The sequence below is a fragment of the Oncorhynchus masou genome, chromosome 12, assembly GCF_036934945.1.
Source record: "Oncorhynchus masou masou isolate Uvic2021 chromosome 12, UVic_Omas_1.1, whole genome shotgun sequence".
Lineage (NCBI taxonomy): Eukaryota > Metazoa > Chordata > Actinopteri > Salmoniformes > Salmonidae > Oncorhynchus > Oncorhynchus masou.
In genome coordinates this window covers 31,157,280-31,181,886 of record NC_088223.1, presented here as the reverse complement: position 1 = coordinate 31,181,886, position 24,607 = coordinate 31,157,280, and the positions used below count along the sequence as shown (strand labels likewise).

Genomic DNA, 24,607 nt, shown 5'->3' with positions numbered 1-24,607 from the left:
AAGTAGAAGTGAAGGGAAATAGAATACAGACCAAGAGATAAAGAGACAAACACTACCAGTTTAGATGATTACAGGTATGGTCCTCCATTTTGAAATTCTTTGTATATCTTTAGAAGTAACAAGAAAAGTGCTGGTCCTGACCGACAAGGTTAAACCATAACACTTTAAAATAATACATTCATATTCAAAGTAGACTAATGCAGCAGAAATTATGCAACTAAATACTCAAGTTTCCATCATTAGTTAAGTCAAGTCTTATCTAGATACCTGCTCCTAATAGTATAGTGTCTAGCTCTGTTTCACTTTCCTTTAGATACATTTATAAAGGCGTGGCACGTAGTTGAACAGACAGCGTTATTAATAATCATTGGTCTCTACCGACTGCATGGGGTTGCTATGGGGCCCAGAAGACTGCTAGTTGGAGCCCAGTCAAACACGGACAGAATCTACTATGATACAAAACACTTACAAGAAAAGTCATCAAATATTCCTGCAAATTCATCTTTATACTAAACCGAGCAACAACAAAAAAACGTCCCTTTCTCAGGACACTGTCTTTCAAAGATAATCCGTAAAAATCATAATAACTTCACAGATCTTCACTGTAAAGGGTTTAATCACTGTTTCCCATTGCTTGTTCAATGAACCATAACAATTAATGAACATGCATCTGTGGAATGGTCGTTAAGACACTAACAGCTTACAGACGGTAGGCATTTAAGGTCACAGTTATGAAAATGTAGAACACTAAAGAGGCCTTTCTAATGACTCTGAAAAACAAAACAAAAAAAGATGCCCAGGGTCCCTGCTCATCTGCATGAACGTGCCTTAGGAATGCTGCAAGGAGGCATGGGGACTGCAGATGTGGCCAGGGAAATAAATTGCAATGTCTGTACTGTGAGACGCCTAAGACAGCGCTACAGGGAGACAAGACAGACAGCTGATCATCCTCGCAGTGACAGACCACGTGTAACAACACCTGCACAGGATCGGTACATCCGAACATAACACCTGCGGCACAGGTGCAAGATGGCAACAACAACTACCCGAGTTACACCAGGAACACACAATCCCTCCATCAGTGCTCAGGCTGTCCACAATAGGCTGAGGGCTTGTAGGCCTGTTGTAAGGCAGGTCCTCAACAGACATCACAGGCAACAACGTCACCTATGGGCACAAACCCACTGTCGCTGGACCAGACAGGACTGGCAAAAAGTGCTCTTCACTGACGAGTCGTGGTTTTGTCTCACCAGGGGTAATGGTCAGATTTGCATTTATCGCCGAAGGAATGAGTGTTACACCGAGGCCCGTACTCTGAAGCGGGGTTGATTTGGAGGTGGAGGGTCCGTCATGGTCTGGGGCGGTGTGTCACAGCATCATCGGACTGAGCTTGTTGAGATTGCAGGCAATCTCAACGCTGTGCGTTACAGGGAAAACATCCTCCTCCCTCATGTGGTACCCTTCCTGCAGGCTCATCCTGACATGACCCTCCAGCATGACAATGCCACCAGCCATACTGCTCGTTCTGTGCGTGATTTCCTGCAAGACAGGAATGTCAGTGTTCTGCCATGACCAGCGAAGAGCCCGGATCTCAATCCCATTGAGCACGTCTGAGACCTGTTGGATAGGAGGGAGAGGGCTAGTGCAATTCCCCCCAGAAATGTCCAGGAACTTGCAGGTGCCTTGGTGGAAGAGTGGGGTAACATATCATATCAAGAACTGGCAAATCTGGTGCAGTCCATGAGGATGAGATGCACTGCAGTACTTAATGCAGCTGGTGGCCACACCAGATACTGACTGTTACTTTTGATTTTGACCCCTCCTTTGTTCAGGGACACATTATTCAATTTCTGTTAGTCACATGTCTGTGGAACTTTTTCAGTTTATGTCTCAGTTGTTGAATCTTGTTATGTTCATACAAATATTTACACATGTTAGGTTTGCTGAAAATAAATGCAGTTGACAGTGAGAGGACGTTTCTTTTTTTGCTGAGTTTATCTAGACTATCATACCGATACCGTCTGTAGTGTATAGGTTATTTTATCAATGTCTATGTGCGTCCTCATGCCAACAGTGCCAACGTAAAAAAAACCTCTATGGGCACATGTGCAATGACATCCACAGGCCACTGGAGGGCAGTCTAAGCTGGTTACACGTAGTTCTTGATTACATCGTCGAGTAGTATGTAAATTGGTTCAATACGAGACTGATATGAACTACATTACATAATATCTGATTTATTTATTTCTGATCAGTCCATTATACTGCATTTTTTTAAACTATTATGATCTCAAATAATAAAATAGTATAGATTCTACATAACATAGCAATATAAAAGTTATGGATATTTTTCAGATGTAACTTCAGGCCTAACTTTCACATTCTGTTGAGGCCTCAATCAAATACGTGATATTCACTTTTGGTCTAGAGTAGGCCTAGAGTAGGTCTAGAGTAGGCCTAGAGTAGACAAATATTGTCTTTAGAGTAATGTTTACAGTGTGAGGGGAGGAGGTAGTGTCGCACGCAGAGAGTCAACAGACACCCAGCAGGTCAAGAGATGCTCCCGTTGCCTCGCAGCTTGGACAAGAGGGCTGGGCTGCAGCAGTTTTGTTCTGCAGGCGTCTCCATGCCGCTAGAATGCAGACAGTAAACCTGCAGACACAGCTACACACACACGCACACACACACAGCTACACACACAGCTACACGCACACACACACACAGCTACACACACACACACACACACACACACACACACACACACACACACACACACACACACACACACACACACACACACACACACACACACACACACACACACACACACACACACACACACACACCAGTGTGGTGCAGTGGTCTTGGGCACAGCATCTCAGTGCTAGAGATGTCACTACAGACCCTTATTCGATTCCAGGCTGTATCACAACCGCCTGTATTTGGGAGTCCCATAGGGTGGCGCACAATTGTCCCAGTGTCATTAGGGTTTGGCCGGGGTAGGCCATCATTTTAAATATGAATTTGTTTTTAACGGACTTGCCTAGTTAAACCAATAAACTAAAATGAACACACAAACCCCATGACCATATTGCTTCTCAATCCTCATGGCCCTGAACAACTTGGTGTCTTTCTTGGCTTATTGTATGGATCTCTACTAACTTTACATCTATAAATCATTTCTAGTGAGGAAACAGAACAAAGGGATGTAAACCAGCTTGTATTATTCAGTGAGTGAATGCTGCATGATTTATAAACTAGGTTATTGTCAGAGATTGCTCTCAGTCAGATTGAATCGTTTCAAAATACTAGGCCTGACGCAAAAGTGCCTGTACACAGCCCTTAGTCATGGTATATTGTCCATATACCACAAACCCACAATGCGCCTTATTGCTATTATAAACTGATTACCAACATAAATGGAACAGTAAAACTATCATTTTTACATCATAGCCCTGGTATATTTAAGCTATAAGGCCTGGGGGGTATATGGCCATTGTATGAAGGCTGAGAGGTGTTCTTTGGGCCTACGCAACTCGTCCCTGAATGCTGATTGGCTGAAAGCCATGGAATATCAGTCCATGTACCATGGGTATGACAAACCATTACTTTTTACTGTTCTTACTGTTATATTTACGTTGGTAACCAGTTTATATTAACAATATGGTACCTCAAGGGTTTGCGGTATATGGCCAATATTCCACTGCTAATGGCGCACTCCACATTGCATCCTGCTAAGAACAGCCCTTAGCTAAGCGATATTGGCCATTTACCACAAACACCTGAGGTGCCTTATTGTTAATATAAAGTGGTTTCTAACGTTTGCCACACCTCCTCGGGCATTATTGCATAATAATAATGAGATGTTTTTTTTCCTCATTGACAATATTTTTTTATGGATTTCTATACACTGTGATGGCTTCGCGTCCCTGGCGTCTCGGAGGGTTGGTGTTTTGGGAGGGTTGAACGCTGAAAACATTCACGGAGGAGCTCGATGATGTCATCTGAAAACTCACTCCCCCAAGTCAAAGGCGCCGATTTGTTCTCTTCTTTTTTATTTTCACCCTAGAGTTTCTCCAATGCGTCGCGGACCACAGCACAAAAGGTAGTCAAATAACGAGGTAGTCAAGTAACTCAAGTAAACTGTAGATAAGCTTTGCTGTCTAAACGACGCGGGACTGAGGGGGTTTGGCGACTGGACATAGAACCAAACAGCCCCTTTTCTGTGGGCGAGCGGGTCAACTTTTATTCGAACCCCAAAAATGAATCGGAGTTTCAATAAATCCCAATCTTCCCTGCAATACTTGGACTGCATCGCGGTTGAAGTGAAAAGCAAGGTAAGCAGACTACCCTATCGATGGCACCCATTTAGGCATTACATTTTTTTTTAGGCTAAATCAGCCTAAACTACTTCACATACTCTGGAACGGGGTTTGTGGTAAAAGGGACTCGGGGGTGGTGGAGACTGCAGACCATACAACTACTGGTCTAGATTTGACCTGGCACATGCCATGGGAAACCTTGCACTTTCAACAATTAAGCCAGTTGTCTAAATGAAGTATTGGCTGTAAACTATTTTCACAAGGCAACTTCTAGGGAAAACCCGCTGAAGACGAATCATGTAAATCCTTATGTCATGGCAGCAGGATTTTTCACTACTGTCACGATTTTCTAGAAAAACTGGTTTTGCAATGAGGAAAGTCATTTTTAAACGTGTTAATTATTAGAACGAAAGACTCCTGCTAATTTGCAAGAGAGTAAGTAGAGTCAAGACATGGATACTTTCTGAAACCACACTTCTTTGTTGTTGCTGCTACTAAGTAACCTAGTTGACACTGACAGCGTGTGGATTTCAATAGCACCACGGCAATACACAGACCGACTTTACAATATATATCATAGCTGTGCTTTCTCAAACAAATAACATTCCAATACAAGTCCTGGCATAAATTAAGTTATTTTAACATCTGTTCTCATTGTTTCAAAACAACAATCTAGTCATCTATCGATTTGGGCCAGAAACATGTGTATGTGAAGAATTCACAAAGGTAGTGTACTGGGCTTTAATAGTCTTGTATTAGTGGACCGACTACAGCCATCTGCAGCTCCAGCCCCAAACTACTTCCCGCAGCAATGCCAGAAACCCCAGACATTGAGTGTTTTTAGTTATTAGGACAAGCATCTCATGACCTGCTGGGGATCTGACTGTGTGAAGCTCCCTCTTCCCCTCACACTGTAAACACCACTCTAAGTCTAGAGTATGTGCCAGCTGCCTACCTACCAACCAACCAACCAACCGACAGACAGACTGGCGATAAGATGAAAAGGTGCTGTTGAAACTGTTTGAGTATAATAGATAAGTTTAGATACCTGATCTCTAAACTACTGGCCCATGTCTTGCCTTTCCTCCACCCTGACATGTCAAGATATTCTACTGATATTGTGTTCTTTTACTACTATGGTATGTTGCTCCGGTTCCTCCTCCATTCCTCTCTGTCCTCCTCTCGTATAAAGGTTTAAGATGGAACTGGAGTCTAGGTGCATTTGCAGGTGTCTTCCACAGCTTGTCCACTGAGGCAGGTTGTATCATTTTTGTTGTGCGGTATTGGAATTTGTGGCTGGCTGTGTTTTGATGAAGGCTCAAGGCTCTTGTTGGTGAAGTGCATCATGGCACCATGCCCGCTGCAGAGCCCAGCCCCTCCATTGTCTCAGAGGGCTGAGTGAGTATTCAGCCTAATTCAGAGTTAGTATTCAGCCTCACTCTAATTCATACCAGGGCTGGAATGCTGCTGACCCACTGTCTCTCTGTCTGTGGTGAAAGGAGGCCCTGTTTCAGGAGCCCTGGGAGAGAGTTAGGCCCCCCTCTTCTGGGCTCTCTCTCCTGGGAACCCCTTAAGGATCTAGCAGTTTAAAGTTTTTTGTTTTTGGGTGTTGTGTGTTTAAAACACAACCTCGGATAGGTTGAGGGGGAAACTTTAGGAGAAATGTGTCATCGAGAGCCATAGTGGGATGGGCTAGGTTGGGCAGGACTAAACGTGTCATCACAGAACTGTCTGTCGTAGTGATAGTGAGTCAACCAGTGTCCTCTAGTGACAACATCCATACTCACCGTCACCACTCTATTCAGACCTGTTGGAGTGTTACATCAGCCAGGCACCATCTCTCACCACTATCTGATGGAGTGAGTCGGTATCAGTCTCCTGGTGATGTCGTAAAGGGTTTTAGTTCCTGCTTCTCACTGACCCAGGATGATAACCTGTTCTCAGGGGAATTGTTCTGTTTCTGATAACCCTGGACTACAACAGAACAGACTAGAACAACAGGGCTTCTCAGAGGCGAGCTGTGTTGCAGCGGGCTGGTTTGTCTCTGCAGCGGGCTGGTTTGTCTCTGCAGCGGGCTGGTTTGTCTCTGCAGCGGGCTGGTTTGTCTCTGCAGCGGGCTGGTTTGTCTCTGCAGCGGGCTGGTTTGTCTCTGCAGCGGGCTGGTTTGTCTCTGCAGCGGGCTGGTTTGTCTCTGCAGCGGGCTGGTTTGTCTCTGCAGCGGGCTGGTTTGTCTCTGCAGCAGCAGTTATCTGAAGAGGTGTAAGATGATACTGTTAGCATGTCTTTTCTCACCCGACCGTATCTACCTCACCCTCTTCCCTCACCCATCATGGTTCATCTCTCAACCACTGGCGTTTTCATCTCCATGCAAAACTTTCCGTAGAACAGCCGAGCAGTTTAGACTGACAGTCACACGGGAGAAACGTGATAAGACCGAAGCCGTTGGCGAGCTTAGTCTCGCCTCCATGTCAGTCAGTGTGTTGGCCTAATGGCTGAGCAGTGCAGTCTGTACTTGTCTGGACCCGTTGACATTCTCCTGTGTGTGTGTGTGTGTGTGTGTGTGTGTGTGGGGGGGTGCTTTGTCAGTGTGTTGTATTACTTTCAGGTTTTGATTCAAATTTAGCTCATGGCCTTGTCTAGACTTGTCTAGGCTGATACCCTTTAGGGCTTGTTCTGCTTTAATACACAGGCTTTTCCAACAGCTCAGTCACCTGGATGACACCGTAACCTACAAAAATACCATTGACCACTTACTTTTCAACGACTAACACTTCTAGATTTCTGATTTACATTTTTCATAACCGTTGAGTCGTGAGTTTTATTTTTTTATTTTCCCCCACAAGACCTCATTAGCCCAGAAGCTGAGAGAGAACAGTCACAAACTCATCACTTATTGCTTAATGGAAGGATCCATTTCTGATTTATTGTAGTGTGTGCGCGTATGCGACTTTGCCTGTGTGTATGTTTATCTGTGTTTGGCATCGGTATGAGTTGGATGGCACACCTGGCATTGCACTGCCTCACCAACATGCTCCGATGATATTTCACATAGTAATGGCAGCCTTCATGACAGGCTCAGTCTAACAAAGGTCTCCCAGCAGTCTAACCCAGGCCTCCCTCTCGGACAAACTGCCATTCAGACCTTCGTCTCTGAGCAAATAATTACTGGGCCACAGCAGAGTGCAGCACATCGCGCCACCATTCACAAATGACTGAGGTTGTAATGGGACAGTGCTATGTTGTAACGTGACAGTGCTATTGTCAGAGACAAAGCCTAGCTTGCATTATGCAGGACCAGTGCCCACGCATACAGTGCTAGAGTTTCTACTGGCCGTGTCAGTCACATGACCACAGTTGTGACCCCTAGGTCAACCCAGCTGCTCTTCGTGGTGGTCCAGTCACACACACACAATGACAGGCCAGTGTAGACAATCACGCCTCTAGGCATCCTGTCTGAGCAAACATTGTGTGTGTGTGTGTGCAGTCCAAATAATATTGCCCAGGCAGAAGACTGTGTAAACGTCAGAACAAAATTGAACTGTGTTTGCATCATCTCATCCAGATAGGCCGGTTTCCTACTGATTCATTCGCCTGCATTGTTCCTTTGTCGACGTCTGTTCCCTGCTCCCCTATATAGTGCAAGTGCACTACATTTGACCTGGGACCTTGGTCAACAGTAGTGGACTATATAGGGAAAAGGGTGCATTTGGAACAAGCCTAAACCTCCACTTCCCTCTGTTGCTTCAGTGGGATAAATGAAAGACCTGGGCGTCGCAGTCACATTGTAACAATCTGGCTCTGTTTTTACCTGTGTTATCACTTGTGTTACAATGTGTAGACAGTTTTCTATTGGTTAGACTGTCTGTGAAGGTCAGAATCATCATGTTGTTTAGACGTCCTGAATGAATATTGTGTCTGTCTGACAAAACAGAATTGGCAGTCTGCCAGTTCAATTCTGAACGTCATAACCTTGGTGGTAGTAGATTGTTCTCCAACGTGAATCCGTTGTAAATCACTTCTCTTCATACCCGCAGTATGTTAAGTGTGCCCCGAAAATCTTTTCCACCCAGGTTTATTTATGTCTTACTGTAAGTTTATAGGCCAGATCGATGCGATTGAGCCGACATTATACTTGAGTCTCAAACCGGGTTCAGTGCTGTGCTCTGTCACCCATAGCAACTCTTGCTAAGTCATCCCTATGTGTTGTCCCTATGTGTTGTCCCTGCAGTATGGAGCAGAGTTCCGGCGGTTCTCCGTGGACCGTTTCAAACCGGGGAAGTTCGAGGACTTCTATAAGCTCATCATGCACGTTCACCGCATCTCCAACATGGAGGTCATGATTGGCTACGCTGACATCCACGGAGACCTGCTGCCAATCAACAACGACGACAACTTCTGCAAGGCGGTGTCTACGGCCCACCCACTGCTCCGGGTCTTCATACAGAGACAAGGTGAGGAGCAGCTCGACTAGACTTGTATGGTGTTGCACTTTTCTCTATCAGCAACAATCCTTTTTCTTTTACGTCGTCAGTGGTTATGTACTGAATTGGGTCTGTTTTCTCACTACTAGCTGTCGGAATCCTTTTGTTTGCCTCACACTAGAGGGGTGGCTGTCCTGTACTGCTGGCCCTCTGTGTGTGTGTGTGGGGGGGTTTTAGTCCTGTGTGCGTGTGGGGGGGGGGTGGTTTAGTCCTGCGTTGGGGGGGTTTAGTGCTGTGTGCTATCTTAAAGGGAAATTCTTGCAGGCGAATGCAGCCAATAGAAAGAAGTCGATGGGGCCAGTGTGCTGACATACCAGACATTACTGAGAACAAAAGTCCCGCTTGAATGAGAGGTTTCTCACTGTGTAGGGCTGAGCGGAGCCAAATGCAACACTCCTAAACACTGAATGGGAGCCCACCCCCTGTATACCAGGCATGGGGAGCCCACTGCAGCGGGCCCCAGCATACAAGTGACTCCATCATTCATGTTTCATGTGAAATCCTCATTGGAATGTTCACGTCATTGGCTGTGTTGTGTTTCCTGGTGTGCTGTCTCACGACATAATGCTACAGTCCGTGTTATGACAATACTCTCACTGATTGTAATACAAGAGGCTGAACAAAGCGGGGTGTTATCATAGCACATTGCTGACACAAAGGATTTGTCTGTTGAAATGATGCCTCTCCAGTAGTCTATCATTTTATACAGAATGAAGGAACCACAGGAAGATTATACACAGCCACTCCTAATAAAGACTTAAGGTTTAATCAGGTGGTTTGAAGAGTTAAGGAAAGATGGTATAGTATTCATATATGTGCGGCAGGGAAAGGTATTCATATATGTGCGGCGGGGGGAAAGGTATTCATATATGTGCGGCGGGGGGAAAGGTATTCATATATGTGCGGCGGGGGGAGAGGTATTCATATAAGTGCGGCGGGGGGAGAGGTACTCATATATGTGCGGCGGGGGGAGAGGTATTCATATATGTGCCGCGGGGGGAGAGGTACTCATATATATGTGCGGCGTGGGGGGAGAGGTATTCATATATGTGCGGCGGGGGAGAGGTATTCATATATGTGCGGCGGGGGGAGAGGTATTCATATATGTGCGGCGGGGGGAGAGGTACTCATATATATGTGCGGCGGGGGAGAGGTATTCATATATGTGCGGCGGGGGAGAGGTACTCATATATATGTGCGGCGGGGGGAGAGGTATTCATATATGTGCGGCGGGGGAGAGGTATTCATATATGTGCGGCGGGGGGGGAGAGGTATTCATACAAGTGCGGCGGGGGGAGAGGTATTCATACATGTGCGGCGGGGGGGAGAGGTATTCATACATGTGCGGCGGGGGGAGAGGTATTCATACATGTGCGGCGGGGGGAGAGGTATTCATACATGTGCGGCGGGGGGAGAGGTATTCATACATGTGCGGCGGGGGGAGAGGTATTCATATATGTGCGGCGGGGGGATTTTGCTCTGTAGTTTCTTCGGGGATGAGTTAACATTCAGGAGCTATGTATTGAGGCCATTGTTCTACTAACTTCTAGTCATACTGAGGTGTATTCCTGCCTGTGTATCTGTGAGTAAATGGTCCCTGTGGCGACTAGTGCTGGGTCGTACCAGCAGTGCACCGCGTTAATCAGCACCACAGGTTTCCCGTCAGTCACGCTGTCCAAGCGTCTCCGGACACCGGAGAACAATCCAGGCCTCTGTCAGAGACGGTCAGTAGTTAGAACAGGCCTCTCTCAGGGCCTCTCACAGAGACATGACTCCGTAACTCTGATCCTATTCTAATGCAGTATGGGTCATCTGGACCCGCACACTGACTGAACAAACATTTAACTTGACCTGTAACCTCTGAGACAACAATGCTGCTCACATCAGCAACAGTCTTACACATTCTTCTTCACTCGGTTTTGCGTGACCTCACACTTGGAGAAAGCTGGAAAGGAAATAATTTATGCAAAACACCCCTCCTGAGTGAAACTCTGGAATCGGTTTATAAGACTGAACAGAGCAGGTTAATGTCCCTGACAATGGAGTTCCACAGCCCAGAACCCTTCACTGCCTGTCAGTTTATAGAGACTTCTCTCTCACCACATGAAATCTGACCCAGCCAATCAGAGTAGACAGTCAGACAAGGCCCCAAGGGCCAGGTTAGGGGGATTAACTAGATCGCCTCCATGGTCCACTGCCATGAGAAGGACCCATTGATGTGCTACAGGTGCACATCACCCCTCCTCCTGGGATCCACGAAGACCCTCAGATCTCTGGGTAGTGACTAATCTGAGCACAGGGGGGAACTGAACCTGGAAGAGCCCCGCAGAGTTTCCACTTCCTCCTGGTTTACATTAGATTTAAAAAACAACACGCCTCTAGGCATCCTGTCCCAAATTTCGTGATATTTAATTGGTAGTTAGTCTTGTCCCATCGTTGAAACTCCCGTGCGGACTCGTTAGAGGCGAAGGTCGAGAGCCTTGCGTCCTCCGAAACACAACCCTCCCAAGCCGCACTGCTTCTTGACACACTGCTCGCTTAACCCGGAAGCCAGCCCCACCAATGTGTCGGATGAAACGGTGCAACTTGCGACCGGCCCGCCGCTAGAGTGCGATGGGACAAGGACATCCCGTTCGGCAAAACCCTCACCTTACCCGGACGACGCTGGACCAATTGTGCTCCACCTCATGGGTTTTTCAGTCCCAGCCGGCTGTGAGACAGCCTGGGATCAAACCCGGGTCTGTAGTGATGCCTCCAGCACTGCAATGCAGTGCCTTAAACCGCTGCACCACTCGGGAGGCCCCTCCTGGTTTAATTCAAACTCTCCCCCAACTACCTTTCCCAACCCCCCCTCCCTGTGTGAGTGTGGGGACCTTGCTGCTTTTACAAGGGTGTCTCTCTCTCTGACCGGTAACAAGGCCTGTTGTTGGTGTAGAGGGATCAGTCAGTAGCCACATTCATCGGTGCAGCTGGCTTTCACCCGTCCTGCCTGTGCTGTCCATTGTTCAGTGAGTTATGAGGCAGTAGGATGATCAACTCAGACTGAGGGGGAAAGGCTTAAGGATCTTTCTGCACCTGCTGTTCTACAATATTTTCCTGTTAAATGGGGAGATCCAGGAAGTTTGAATAATTCCCTAATGTCATTTCCTAGCTCATGTTGTTACTGGAGCCACGTCTGTTTTGCAAACGAATGATCAATAAACTGCCGAGATGCTGAAGCTGTGGCCCCGACTGGTCACGGAGGACGAACAGTATTAGGACTGTCCTGTAGACGTATAGAGCAGAGACCTTGGGGAACTCTGGAACAGTCTATTCTAGTGCATGACTGTTACAGTTCGGGAGCTGGGAAAGATACAAGCGGAGTATAAGGACAGAGGAAAAATAGTTTGTGGAAAGCAGGCCTGTTCCGGCTCCCTGCCTGAGACAATTTGTGGGTGTGATTGTAGCTGTCCAGTCATGGGGCCCTGCTGGTGACTCACATTAGCTGTGGGTCAAAGAGCTGTAGTGGGCGAGCTTTGTGTGGCCTCCATGGCACTGCAGTGGTGGAGCTTTAGTTTGGGTCTGAAATGTCACCCTTTTTACTATATAGTTCACTGCTTTTGAATAGGGTCATATAGGGTCACAGGCTTTAGTCTTTGGACCAGCTCTGGCCTGACAACTTCTAATGTAAACCAAGCTGATGGTAATGGCTGCATAGGGTTAACGTTCAACTTGTGAATTGTAACTTTTCATTGAAATTGATTCTAATTGCATTATAAATACAGAATGAAATAGCTGGCACACATTGTTTTCGTCAGGGGTAGGCAATAGATTCAGCCGCAGGCTTATTTATATATATATATATATATATATTTCATTAAAAATTAATATATTTAATTTTATATATATTTAAATAAATAAAATGTTCAGAGGGATTTGTCTGGGGGCCAGAACAAAATTAGAATAATTTGTACACTGAATAATTTGTACACTGTGAATAATTTGTACACTGAGAATTGACCAGATCTAAGGCCAAAATCAAATGTTACTTGAATATAACATTTTCATACAGTTCCTTCAGAAAATATTCACACTCCTTGACCTTTTCCACATTTTGTTGTGTTGGAAAGTGGGATTAACATGGATTTAATTGTCACTTTTTGTCAATGATCTACATCTAGGATTTTTGCCTGTGCTGAGCTCCATTCTGTTTTATCCTGAAAAACTCCCCAGTCATTAACAATTACAAGCATACCCATAACATGATGACGTCACCACAGTTGTTGAAAATATGGAGAGTGGTACTCAATAATATGTTGTATTGAATTTGACCCAAACATAACATGATGTATGCAGGACAAAACCTTAATTGCTTTGCCATATTTGTTGCAGTATTACTTTTGGTGCCTTGTTGCAAACAGAATGCATGCTTTGTAGTATTTATATTCAGTACAGGCTTCCTTTTCAATGTCATTTAGTATTGTGAATTAACTACAATGTTGTTGATCCATCCTCCTATCACAGCCATTAAACTATGTAACTTTTTTAAAGTCACCATTGGCCTCATGAGTTAGGAAGGACGTCTGTATCTTTGTAATGACGGGGTGTATTGATACACCATCCAAAGTGTAATAACTTCACCTTGCTCAAAGGGATATTACATGTCTGTTTTTACATTTTTACCCATCTACCAATAGATGCCCTTCTTTCTTTGCGAGCCATTGGAAAAACTCCCTAGTCTTTGGTTGAATCTCTGTTTGAAGTTCACTACTCAACTGAGGGACCTTACACTTATCTGTGGAGTACAGAGATGAGTCATACAAAATTCATGTTAAATCACTATTGTTGCACACACTGTCCATGCCATTTACGTGGCTTGTTATGGAAATGTTTAATCCTGAACTTATTTCAGCTTGCCATAACAAAGGGTTTAGTACAGTTATATTCAAGATATTTCAGATTTTCATTTTCTATTAATTTGTTAAATTTTGGATAAACATAATTCCTTTGACATTATGGGGTATTGTGTGTGTGTGTGTAGGCCAGTGACACGATCTCAATCCATTTTTATATTCAAACAAAATGTGGAAAAAGACGAGGGTTATGAATACTTTCTGAAGGCACTTGATTACATATAGACAAGATCATGTCTAGTTTTTTTATTTATTTGTGTGAAACAGATTTCCTGATTTTTAAACTGTTGATATTTTTGGGGGACCAAAATAAAAAAACACTTGTGGGCCGTTTTTGGCACATGGGCCCACCTGTTGCCAACCACTGGTATACAAGCAAAGCATAGATTATTGTTTTGTGTTGGGACAATTCCACGGTGACGGAATTACGCATGGACTCAGTTCTTTCACTTAAATGTTTGCCAAACAAAAACCCTTGATTTCAACGTTTAACAAACCATACAACTCTATGCTCAAGGACTACTTGTAACAATTTCCACAAACATTTATAAAAACACATTTTAATGGAAGAACTGTGTAGATAACTTTGGTCACAGAATTACGGTAAAGTCTCCCTCAGGCTTAGTCTCGGCCCAAGTCTGTAACCGTGGAATTACCCATACCTTTTTTTTAAGACTTTATTTTTTCTGGTAGATGTTTTCTAAGAGCCCTTATGCATCTGATCCAGGAATCAAAGCTTTAACTAATGCCAAATTTTTTAAAGATTGAAAATGCTTCAAAATGTATTTGTGCCTTAATTTCCCCAAACTATAGACGTTGCTCCTATGAACTTCTCATGTTGGTGCTCATGGGTCCTTTCAGATGGAAATGCCCATAGGCAGAAATTAGGAACGTATTTCACTTAAGATGTTACTGGGGTGCCACACAGTCAACATGAGTTTACCTTGGGGGTCTCGTTAACCTCAATTGTCAGGTACAACCAAATCTCTTTTTTTTTTCTGGTTGAAAGCACTGCTTGTTTGTTTTACCTGAATTCCCCCCAGTGCACATAATTAATTAAAACAAACAGTCATATAGAGTTAAAAAATGTAATGTTGAAGGTTCTCCATCAGAATCCTTCCTTCAACTACACTAATGTAGCAGACGTCCTGCCTTTAACCAAGCAAAATACATTACTTATTCTTTTTTTCACGTTTTGGGAGTAAATTTTGTTTTTGAAGACAATGCCAGCGCCGAACATCGACTAAACTTTAAACAGACGACGACAACCCCTCTTTTGCAAAACCCCCAGTTGAAATAAATACTGGGAAGTTGGGAACGAGGAGGTGGGTGATTTTTAGGCCAAGGTCGTCGCAGTGTGGCCCGTTTTTAACGTGGTGCTGTGTACATAACCTCAACCTTCTGTACACTCACCTGTGACAACTAGAGACAGGTAACGGCGTTAGCCAAAACAGTGGCTCTGTTATTTAGTACAAACCCACAGGACCGGCTGTCAGAAGGAAACTGCTTTGTCCAAGTTTGTCTCTTTAGTTTATCGCTTAATTTGGCAAGGACCATAGTGAACAAATTGGTATTATTGTTTTTACTCCTTTTGACTTGGAATCGAGTTTTCACAACAGACGTTCAGGGGAAGTGTTATTGTAATCGTAGACTCTATTTAAAGTATACATCTGTTGAGGAATAACACTTGGCGCGGTCTGAATAGAGGAATGTCATTCACACTGTAACAGAACCCTGCTGTGGGGCACTGTCTGGACTGGACTGATTATATAGTGAACCGGCTGCTTTGTTATATTTCTGTCGTTACTATACAAAGTGGGGTGGTGCTTTACTAAGCATTTGAAACAAACAACCCTCTCCAGTAAGTAGAAGTTAATTCCCCCAGAGAGGATGTGACTCCAGACCAGAGTATTGAAGAGAGCCAGTCAGTCAATTCTGAAGTCCCTACAGAAAGCTGAGCCCAGACTGCGGACTGTACAGAGACGTAGAGAAGGCCCAGGTTGACTCGATTAGATCTCATCGGAAAGACTGAGTCAGTCATAACGAGCTAGAACTTTCATCAGTATTGCCATTTTAGATTGGAGTTGTATCCAAAGTTAATCTTCTGTGAAATGTTTCTTAGATCCATAACGTTCTCCCTCTCATCATGCTGATGGGTTGTTGGAGGAGAGACCATTTAGCATGTCTGTTAACAAGCGTCTAATTTGGCAACATGTATCTCCTTTCCCCCAGGTGTAGCCCCCCCCCCCCTCCAGGTATGTGACTAATGGTCATTGGCTGCAACTTACAAAACATCCCAACCAACTCCTTAAGACTTGCATGTAGCTTCGCTGCACTATTAGTCGGTCATTGCATCCCCCCTGTGTATGCTGGGTGTTTGTCTACCACAGCAGCCAGCCACGGGGTACTGTCTGAACCTCAGGGCTTCTGAGAACTCCCCCCTGGAACAGGAACACGTTGTGTTACCACTCATTGCACTGCAGACTCCTCCTGAAGAGAGACCCACAGATGTTTCACCTCTCCACCAGTGTTGTGTAAAAAGCTGTGTCCCCTGAGCATTTTAAACCGGGGTGTAGAGTCATTTTAGCGCCAGCCCTTTATCCCCTCCAGTCAGAACAGTGACAGCAGAGCAGGCTTAGGGATGTCACTCGTGCTGAGATTAGATGTCTGATTTTTAGTTTCATGTCATATTTATTCATGCGAGAATTTGGCCTTTCTCCTCCTGGCCTTAAGTATACAACCTTGATGCCGCTTGGTCAGAGGAGAGGACTGCAGCATCCCTTGTATTATCGGCCATGGGAATGCCTTAACTGTGCAGTTGACTTATCTTATTGTCCATCTCTTGCTCAGATTTCGGGGATAAACGCCTGGTTCGGTTTGGGATAGTGGTTATGAAACGGGAGATGTATTTGCTGGTCCACATGTTGCTCTGGACAAACAGACAGGCTCTTGAAATGGGAGGAAGAGAACCAGCTGTCAGTAACCCCTCTGCCCCTCTACTTCCACCCAGTCCAACGGAAGGTTGCAAATTCAAACCCCCGAGCTAACAAGGTACAAATCTGTCGTTCTGCCCCTGAACAGGCACTTAACCCACTGTTCCTAGGCCGTCATTGAAAATATGAATTTGTTATTAACTGACTTGCCTAGTTAAAGGTAAAATAAAAATATATATAAAGTCTGAAAGAGGGAGAACCGAAAGGGAGAGAAAGGCGTCTGCAGGTTTAGGCTGTTCCAGTCTGCTGTGGTTATTCAGACATCAGACAGCCCTGTCTGGGTCATTGGTAATCCCAGTCATATCAAGTGGGGAGACAGCCTGAGCAGCACAGCACTATGCTGGACCATTACCTCCCAGAGAGGGGGGACACTGGTGGGCTGTTCATAGAAATAGCTTCTGCCTTCCTGTAGGTTGTTATAGCAGTTGTTTTGAAGGTCCTGGCTGGCTGGCTGGTCTGTGTTTGGCTTCCCTCTGCAGTTTATTTGGTTATCCTGCCTGCTTCCCGTAGTAGGCTGTCCTGTGTGTGTTCCTGGACCATGCCAAGTGTATCTACACTACGGTGGTATGCTGGCCTGACCAGAGCAGTTAAAAGTGGTGTGTGTGTGTGTGTGTGTGGTTGTTTCCTCCTTTGGTCCTCAGAGAGTGCAGTAGTTGGAGTGTGATGGAGCTGTGGCTGCCTGCTAGGAGCAGCATGAAAGGTTAGCACCATGCCTGATTGGGGATGGCCCTCTGTCTGCCTCAGGCTGCCTGTTCTCTTGAAGCAGGACTATTATGAACAGTTTTGATGGGCCCTAAATGAACCCACTTGTTTGGGTGTCAGTAATGCCACACCACCCACACTCTTCCCATTAACAGGGCCAGATACAGTAGTTTTAGTTTACCCAAGCAAGCTTTTTCCATGACTTCCCCTGTTTGTGTCTTGGTGTTTGGTGGTTCTTTTAATTTCGCGGTTGTTTGTGGAGTCAGTATACGGTCATGGCAATAACACAGCAGCTTGTTGTTTAGGAGCTTCACAGGAGCAGAGGATGGCAGAGGATGGTTGGAGGAGGAGAGTAATCTGCACTCTTTCCTTTTATTAATCTCCCCCTCCTTGGATCCCTCCTTCCTGGTCTCCTCTGTCTGCTCTAGAGATCACACACACCTCTTTCCATCCTCTCTCTAAACTAGTGGAGGAGTCGTCTGTTCCCTTTAATTAAACTCTAAACGTCAGGTTTTTTTCTCCCTCGCCTTGCTTCATTTTGCTTTACGACCTGCTTTGAAAAGGCCTCGGCTGAGTCGGCCCCCACAACCTAAGTTTCCAGACACACTGCCATGATTCCTGTGTGAGTTTCTCTCCGACATGATCTGAGACTGTGTCTGTACCACTGCATGTTAGCTTACATGACCTGTTGTGATTCTGATAGCTGTAGTTCTCCAGAGACTTAACAACCAGCTCCTCACAAAAAACAACTTGCAAGTACATCTGTTTGCCCAGCCCATTCCTGCAGCAGCCTAAACCTTGAGTGTGTTTTTAGACCAGGTGAAGGAGGGGAGGTTTAGCCTATTGCAAGGCTATCGTTATTTATAGTCCCAGCCAGGCGGTGTTTAGTGAATTTTGGACCCAACCCAGTCACATGTGCTTTTGGAGAGAACTATCCCTGTGCTGGGCGGGACCCTGGAAGAGGTTAATTGTGGGTGCTGGTTGGGGAGGGAAGCATTTAGCCTACTTTATGTCCGCAGGCTGTTTGAGGAGAGGTTAGGGTTGGGAGCAGGCAATGTCTCTATGCAAACCAGAAACCATCTCTCTCCAGTTCCTCTAAATACTAATCTAATGTAGGACAAGGCCAGACATGTGGGGGGTGTGTGTGTCACAGCGGTGAACACCAGTGCATGTTTGTGTTGGGAATCATGGTGCCCGTTGAGAAGGAAATGGGTTAGCTTGTTTTAAAGCCTCGCTGTTTGCTGCATTCGCTGTAAATTGGGCGGGACAAGCCTCGTCTCCTGTCGAGTTCTGAAACGGCATCCTTTATTCTACACTGAACAAAAATATAAATGCAACATTTTACTGAGTTACAGTTCATATAAGGAACAGTGGGTTAACTGCCTTGTTCAGGGGCAGAACGACAGATCTTTACCTTGTCAGCTCGGGGATTCAGCTCTGGTGGACATTCCTGCAGTCAATGCCAATTGCATGAGCCCTCAACTTGAGACGTGGCATTGTGTTGTGGGACAACTGCACATTTTAGTGGCCTTTTATTGTCCCCAGCATAAGGTGCGTGCACCTGCGTAATGAGCATGCTCTTTAATCAGCTTCTTGATATGTCACATCTGCCAGGTATATGGATTGTCTTGGCAAAGGAGAAATGCTCACGGACAGGGATGTAAACAAATTTGTGCGAAATAAGCTTTGTGTGTATGGAACATTTTCTAGAGTCTTATTTCAGCTCATGAAACATGGGATCAACCAACACATGTTGTGTTTATATTTTTTGGTCTATATTTTTGCTCCGTGTAGTTCACTCACATAAAAATAATTGTTTATTTATTTGAGAGTTTTTTTACTCTCATACATTGTGGTAAGGTTAACTTTTTACTTTTAGTAGTTTCTTGTCTTTTACATAATAATACATTTTTTTTGTATCTGTAAACAATTCTGGAATGCAATAAACATTCAAAACTCTGTCCCCTGTAGAATCCTGTAGAGTTGTGGTGGTTGATGACCAGGGATCAGAGAATAGAGTTTCAGTCATAATCAGCCCCATCTCTCCCTCTCAGGCAACACGGCTCCATGTGCCACACTATCTGGGCCCTTTAACAGTCCCGGCCGCTTGTGAGCGCATGGGGTTGAGCCGCGAGGAAAGAGCGACTGGAGTGGTGCAGGGAACGTTGTGTTCTGAACATCTCCACTGCCACCTCTGCCAGCGTTTTATTTCTGGACTCCATAATTACTGAGGAGGGCCTCTTCTCCTCAGCTACTCACCGCCTTTACACACTGGACTATCTGGGAAGCCATGTTACAAACGGGTCCAAAGCACAAATGTCTTTGTCCACGTAGTCCGAACTGTAAACACCCCCGATGAAGTACGGACCGCGACGCAAGTATTTAGGACAACCATAATTGCTCTAGGAAGATTTTTGTTTTTGTACTTTGTTCTCTCCTATTTGGGGATATCCACATGTATTGGTTGCAGTATTGCCCACTACCTAGCATGTAGGGATCCACAAATCCTGTCGCCTGAAGGCCATCAGATCTTAATCCACGAGATCAGCCACCATGCAGAAATGTTGGCGGCAGTCATTATCTAGTCCATGACCTTTTTACCTCTGTCATAAGTTCATCATCATTGAAGCAAAAAACTCTCTCTGCATGGTCCCAAATTCACTTTGCCTGATAAAGCCCTGCCAGCTGGTGTGTGTGTGTGTGTCTGTCTCTGTCTGTCTGTCTTGTGGAAGCCAACCAAGAGACAGGCTCTCTGCTCTGGCCAAACTCTCGCTACTCCTCCCCCTCTCAGTGAACTAACACAATTAGCCCCGATGCAGCGGTTCGGTGGGCACACATGGGCATCGCTCAATGTCTGTTTTTATACTTGCACAACGTTGACATGTTTTTCCTAGAAAGGCTCAGTTGTGACTCGTGTTCTGCAGGGTGTTTCACTATTGTTTAAGTACTCTGTCAATCCCCCTGTGAAAGAACCGCACTGAATGTGACATTATTTTGTGGCTTTTATGTTTAGGGTGGGAATGTTCATCTGCTTTATTCTCATCACCATGGCGACAGCATGTTAAATTCTGATTCTCTGATCTCCAAATGGTGCTTTGTGTAGATAAAATATGAACAGGCTGAAACGCAACACTCTTCTGACTGTAGTAGGACTTCCAGTCCACAGTTGGTGTTTGGGGGTGGTGGTTGGGGTGTGCTGAATCTGCTGAAGGAGATTAAAGGAACAATTCATCTGAGTTGAGAATGTGTTCAGAGAAGAGGCAGATATAGGTCATCATGTAAAACAGTGAGACAGCCTGCCGTGCCCCACCTCTTAAATCTAACATCCACTACCCCACTAGGACCAGGGAAGCGCTTGGTCAATGTTAGCTGACAGTGGAGTGTTTGATTGCCTGCAGAGGATCAGGAGAGCTGTCAATCACAAAATTATATTGGCTGAGCTGTGACATGCAGGCAGGCTACAGACCTGAGCATGAATTTATTTTTATTTATTTTTTAACTATGATCCCCCACCTCATTGCAGAATTTTTATTTTTTATTTTTTTTAGGAAAGCAATTTCAATAGGTTCGGCCTAATCCCATCTCTTGTTTACCTAATATAAGCATCCCCCATACCTCTGTGGTCCTTTGCTCATAGAGGGTATGTGGTCTGATTTTAGTTCTCTCTTATTGGCTTTGTAACTGCAGTGCAATAACTGACAGCAGACAGACACAGGGAGGGAGAAAGAGATGATGGAGGAGACAGCCCACATGTTTGTTGAGGGGCCTGTCAGCCAATCAGGCCAGCTCAGCAGTTCAACAGTTCAGGGTGGTGGGATGGGAGGAGGAGCAAAGGAGTTCCAACTCTTCTCAGATGACTCGTGGAGTCTAGACTATAAATAGTTTAGTTTTGTAGACTATAGATACTGACAGCTAGAGTGGAAGCACTTCAGTTCATCAGACACAAGTTTGGCTCAGTGGTCAATCTATAGTATAATAATGCAATTTATTGAAAACAGTTTGTGTTCCTACCTTATCACTGTTGTAAGCAGTCCTGACTTTTAAAGTATTTGTGCATTATCTCAGGGGGCCCATTGTAATGAAATAGTTTTATTTCACTTAGATGTTTTGCTTTGTTTGAGAAATTGAGTTGTGGGCAGGGTATGAGCTACTCGTTATGTGTCACCGTCTGAAAACGGAGTCCGTGGAGAACCTGACACGCATGTCAGCAACACACAGGAAGCAGTTGGGTTGTGTGGATGGTTCAGGTGTAGCAGCAGAGCTTCAGACCAGGCCTTTTGTTGTTTCAGGTGTAGTTCCAGCCCGGGCCTGTCCTAGCCTGCCTAACAGTTACCCAACAACACCCAAGGACAGAGGTTCTGCTTGGGGAGGAGAGGGGCTGATACTGCCCCGTGTGGACAGAACCAGCATCTCGCTGGCTCTTACACAATGTGAAATAATATTATGGCTAAGGCACATTATAAAATATGTGCCCTGCACATTGATGTAACATGTGCAGGATATTATCAAATTATCTCACATTGTTATGTAGATCTGATTTATGTACAGTAAGCAAAAATTCACATTATTCTTGCCAACCACAAAATAAGATATGTCTCTCTCTGAGAGGGAACCACAGTGAAGACAGTTTTGCTGTGGTTGAGTGAAACCCTCCAAAGCATTAGCTTACTGTGAGACTCTCTGCCTCTCTCTCTCTGTTTTGTCTTTCTCTAATGGTGGATGAAACCATGACGCTTTGTCACCATTCGTCTGCAGTTAACTGTCCTAGTCCCTTCTTTCCCGTTCCACCTCCCCAACCATAATTTAATGATGTGTAGCTCGCTCACTTCTCCCTGTGCCTGACAGGAAAACCTCAAGGCTGCAATCCCAACTCCACTTGGTCACTGGTGTAATTCTCACTAGTACGTGAGTTTGTTTGCCAGTGTGAGTCGTGTGTGTGTGTGTGTAAGTTGTGAGGGCTGGTGTGTGAATGTCAACCTGGACTGTTGTGATTGGACAGGCTGGGTATTAGGGGTAACTGGGCTCCTGGGACAAGACCTGAGAAATTAGAAACATTTTCCCCAATGTCGCACTAATGAAATTCCACACAAATACACAACATGTGTAGCAGCAGACTTGCAAAAAATAAAATGGCACATTATCCAAACAGGTTGTAGCATAGAAGCCACAACGTAACATATTTGCCATAAATTCAAAGCACAATGGACACTGCCGTAGGGCACACGTATGCAGTTAATAAACCCTACAGGAAACCCCTACAGTATAGCCTATAAAATAACACGTGACTCTTCAAGCGCTCACAAATGTGATAGCCATATTCACAATTCACTACATGGGCATCTGTCAGACCATTAAGTCTGTTAACAATTCAGAGGCATGATAGAATTGTCCATCTTCTCCTATCTTAGTGCCTAGGCTTTTTTCATATCCAGTCCCTATCCCACTGACACCCAAAATCCTGACTCCTGTCTCGCATGAAAGTTCCTACCTTTTATTCTGTACTCCATAGGTAGCATTATCAAAGCACGTCTCTCGTTTATGCATGTCAAAATACCACTACAAACATTTCCCCTGCTTCTCTGCACTGTCTCGTATTTGCTGCCCATATGAGCATTTCAGTATAGAATGTGTGATCAACAAACTGTGTGCATATATTATACATGCAGTTGAAGTTTACATACACTTAGGTTGGAGTTATTAAAAATCATTTTTCGACCACTCCACACATTTCTTGTTAACAAACTATAGTTTTGGCAAGTCGGTTAGGACATCTACTTTGTGCATGACACAAGTCATTTTTCCAACAATTGTTTAGACAGCTCTATAGGAGAAAGCCCTGCCTCCAGCTGTTTGCGTAGAAATTCTAGGGACAATTAGGAGGCCTGCGTCTTGTGACCGTAGCGTACGTGTAGGTATGTACGGCAGGACCAAATCAGAGAGATAGGTATGGGTCTTCCAAGTAGACAATGACCCCAAGCATACTTCCAAAGTTGTGGCAAAATGGCTTAAGGACAACAAAGTCAAGGTAATGGAGTGGCCATCCCAAAGCCCTGGCCTCAATGTGTGGGCAGAACTGAAAAGGCGTGTGCGAGCAAGTTGGTCTACTAACCTGACTCAGTTACACCAGCTCTGTCAGGAGGAATGGGCCAAAATTCACCCAACTTATTGTGGGAAACTTGTGGAAGGCTACCTGAAACATTTGACCCAAGTGAAAGAATTGAAAGGCAATGCTACCAAATACTAATTGTGTATGTAAACTTCTGACCCACTGGGAATGTGATGAAAGAAATAAAAGCTAAAATCATTTTCTACTATTATTCTGACATTTCACTTTCTTAAAATAAAGTGACCAGGACTTTTTACTAGGATTAAATGTCAGGAATTGTGAAAAACTGAGGTTACAGTGTCGTCCGACAATATATTTTGCAATATATTTTTACCCTCTTTTTCTCCCCAAGTTCGTAATATCCAATTACAATCTTGTCTCATCTCTACAACTCTCCAATTTGGCTCGGGAGGTCGAGTCATGCGTCCTCCGTAACAACCTGCCAAACCGTGCTTCTTAACACCCGCCCGCTTAACCCGGAAGTCGGCCACACCAATGTGTAGGAGGAAACACCTGGCAACTGAGGTCAGCCTGCAGGCCCCCGGAACGCCACAAGGAGACACTAGAGCGTAATGAGCCAAGTAAAGGCCAAACCCTCCCCTAACTCGGACGACACTGGGCCAATTGTGCGCCTCCCTAAGGGACTCCCGGTCATGGCTGGTTGTGTGACAGCCTGGGATCGAACCTGGGTCTGTAGTGACCTCAAGCATTGCGATGCAGTGCCTTAGACCGGTGCGCCACTCGGGAGGCCCGATAAGGATATACATCTTGTCACCGTTAAGATGCGCCTTGAGATTTGTACTAATTACACTCATCTCCCCGTTATTCATGAGCTGATCTGCTATCTGTATAATCATCAACTCAATTTTGCCAAATTATAGGAGATATTCTGTCATTCATTAAAGGAGGTTATCTAGCAAGCTTAACAACTTTGGTCACTTGACTTTTGTTTGGCTGCTATTACAAAGTGTGTGTGTGTGTGTGTGTGTGTGTGTGTGTAATTTAAAAATAAATACAAATAAAGAATTGTGGAGAACTCTGGCAATAGTGACCATATCTTGGTTTTAAATGCTTTAAATGAGCACTTCTGATTTTTGTGGTATTTCCTGGG

General features: G+C 44.9%; 1 protein-coding gene across 1 annotated transcript in view; it reads left to right on the top strand.

The window, feature by feature from the left end:
• Positions 1 to 3,944: 3,944 nt before the first annotated feature.
• LOC135549844 (partitioning defective 6 homolog gamma-like) overlaps positions 3,945 to 24,607 on the top strand; it is a 33,178-nt gene continuing 12,515 nt past the window's right edge. Inside the window, exons 1-2 of the mRNA XM_064980183.1 lie at positions 3,945 to 4,337; positions 8,551 to 8,773. Of these exons, the coding sequence (XP_064836255.1) occupies positions 4,263 to 4,337; positions 8,551 to 8,773 (298 nt within the window). The 5' untranslated portion in view covers positions 3,945 to 4,262. The remainder of the gene's footprint in view (positions 4,338 to 8,550; positions 8,774 to 24,607) is intronic.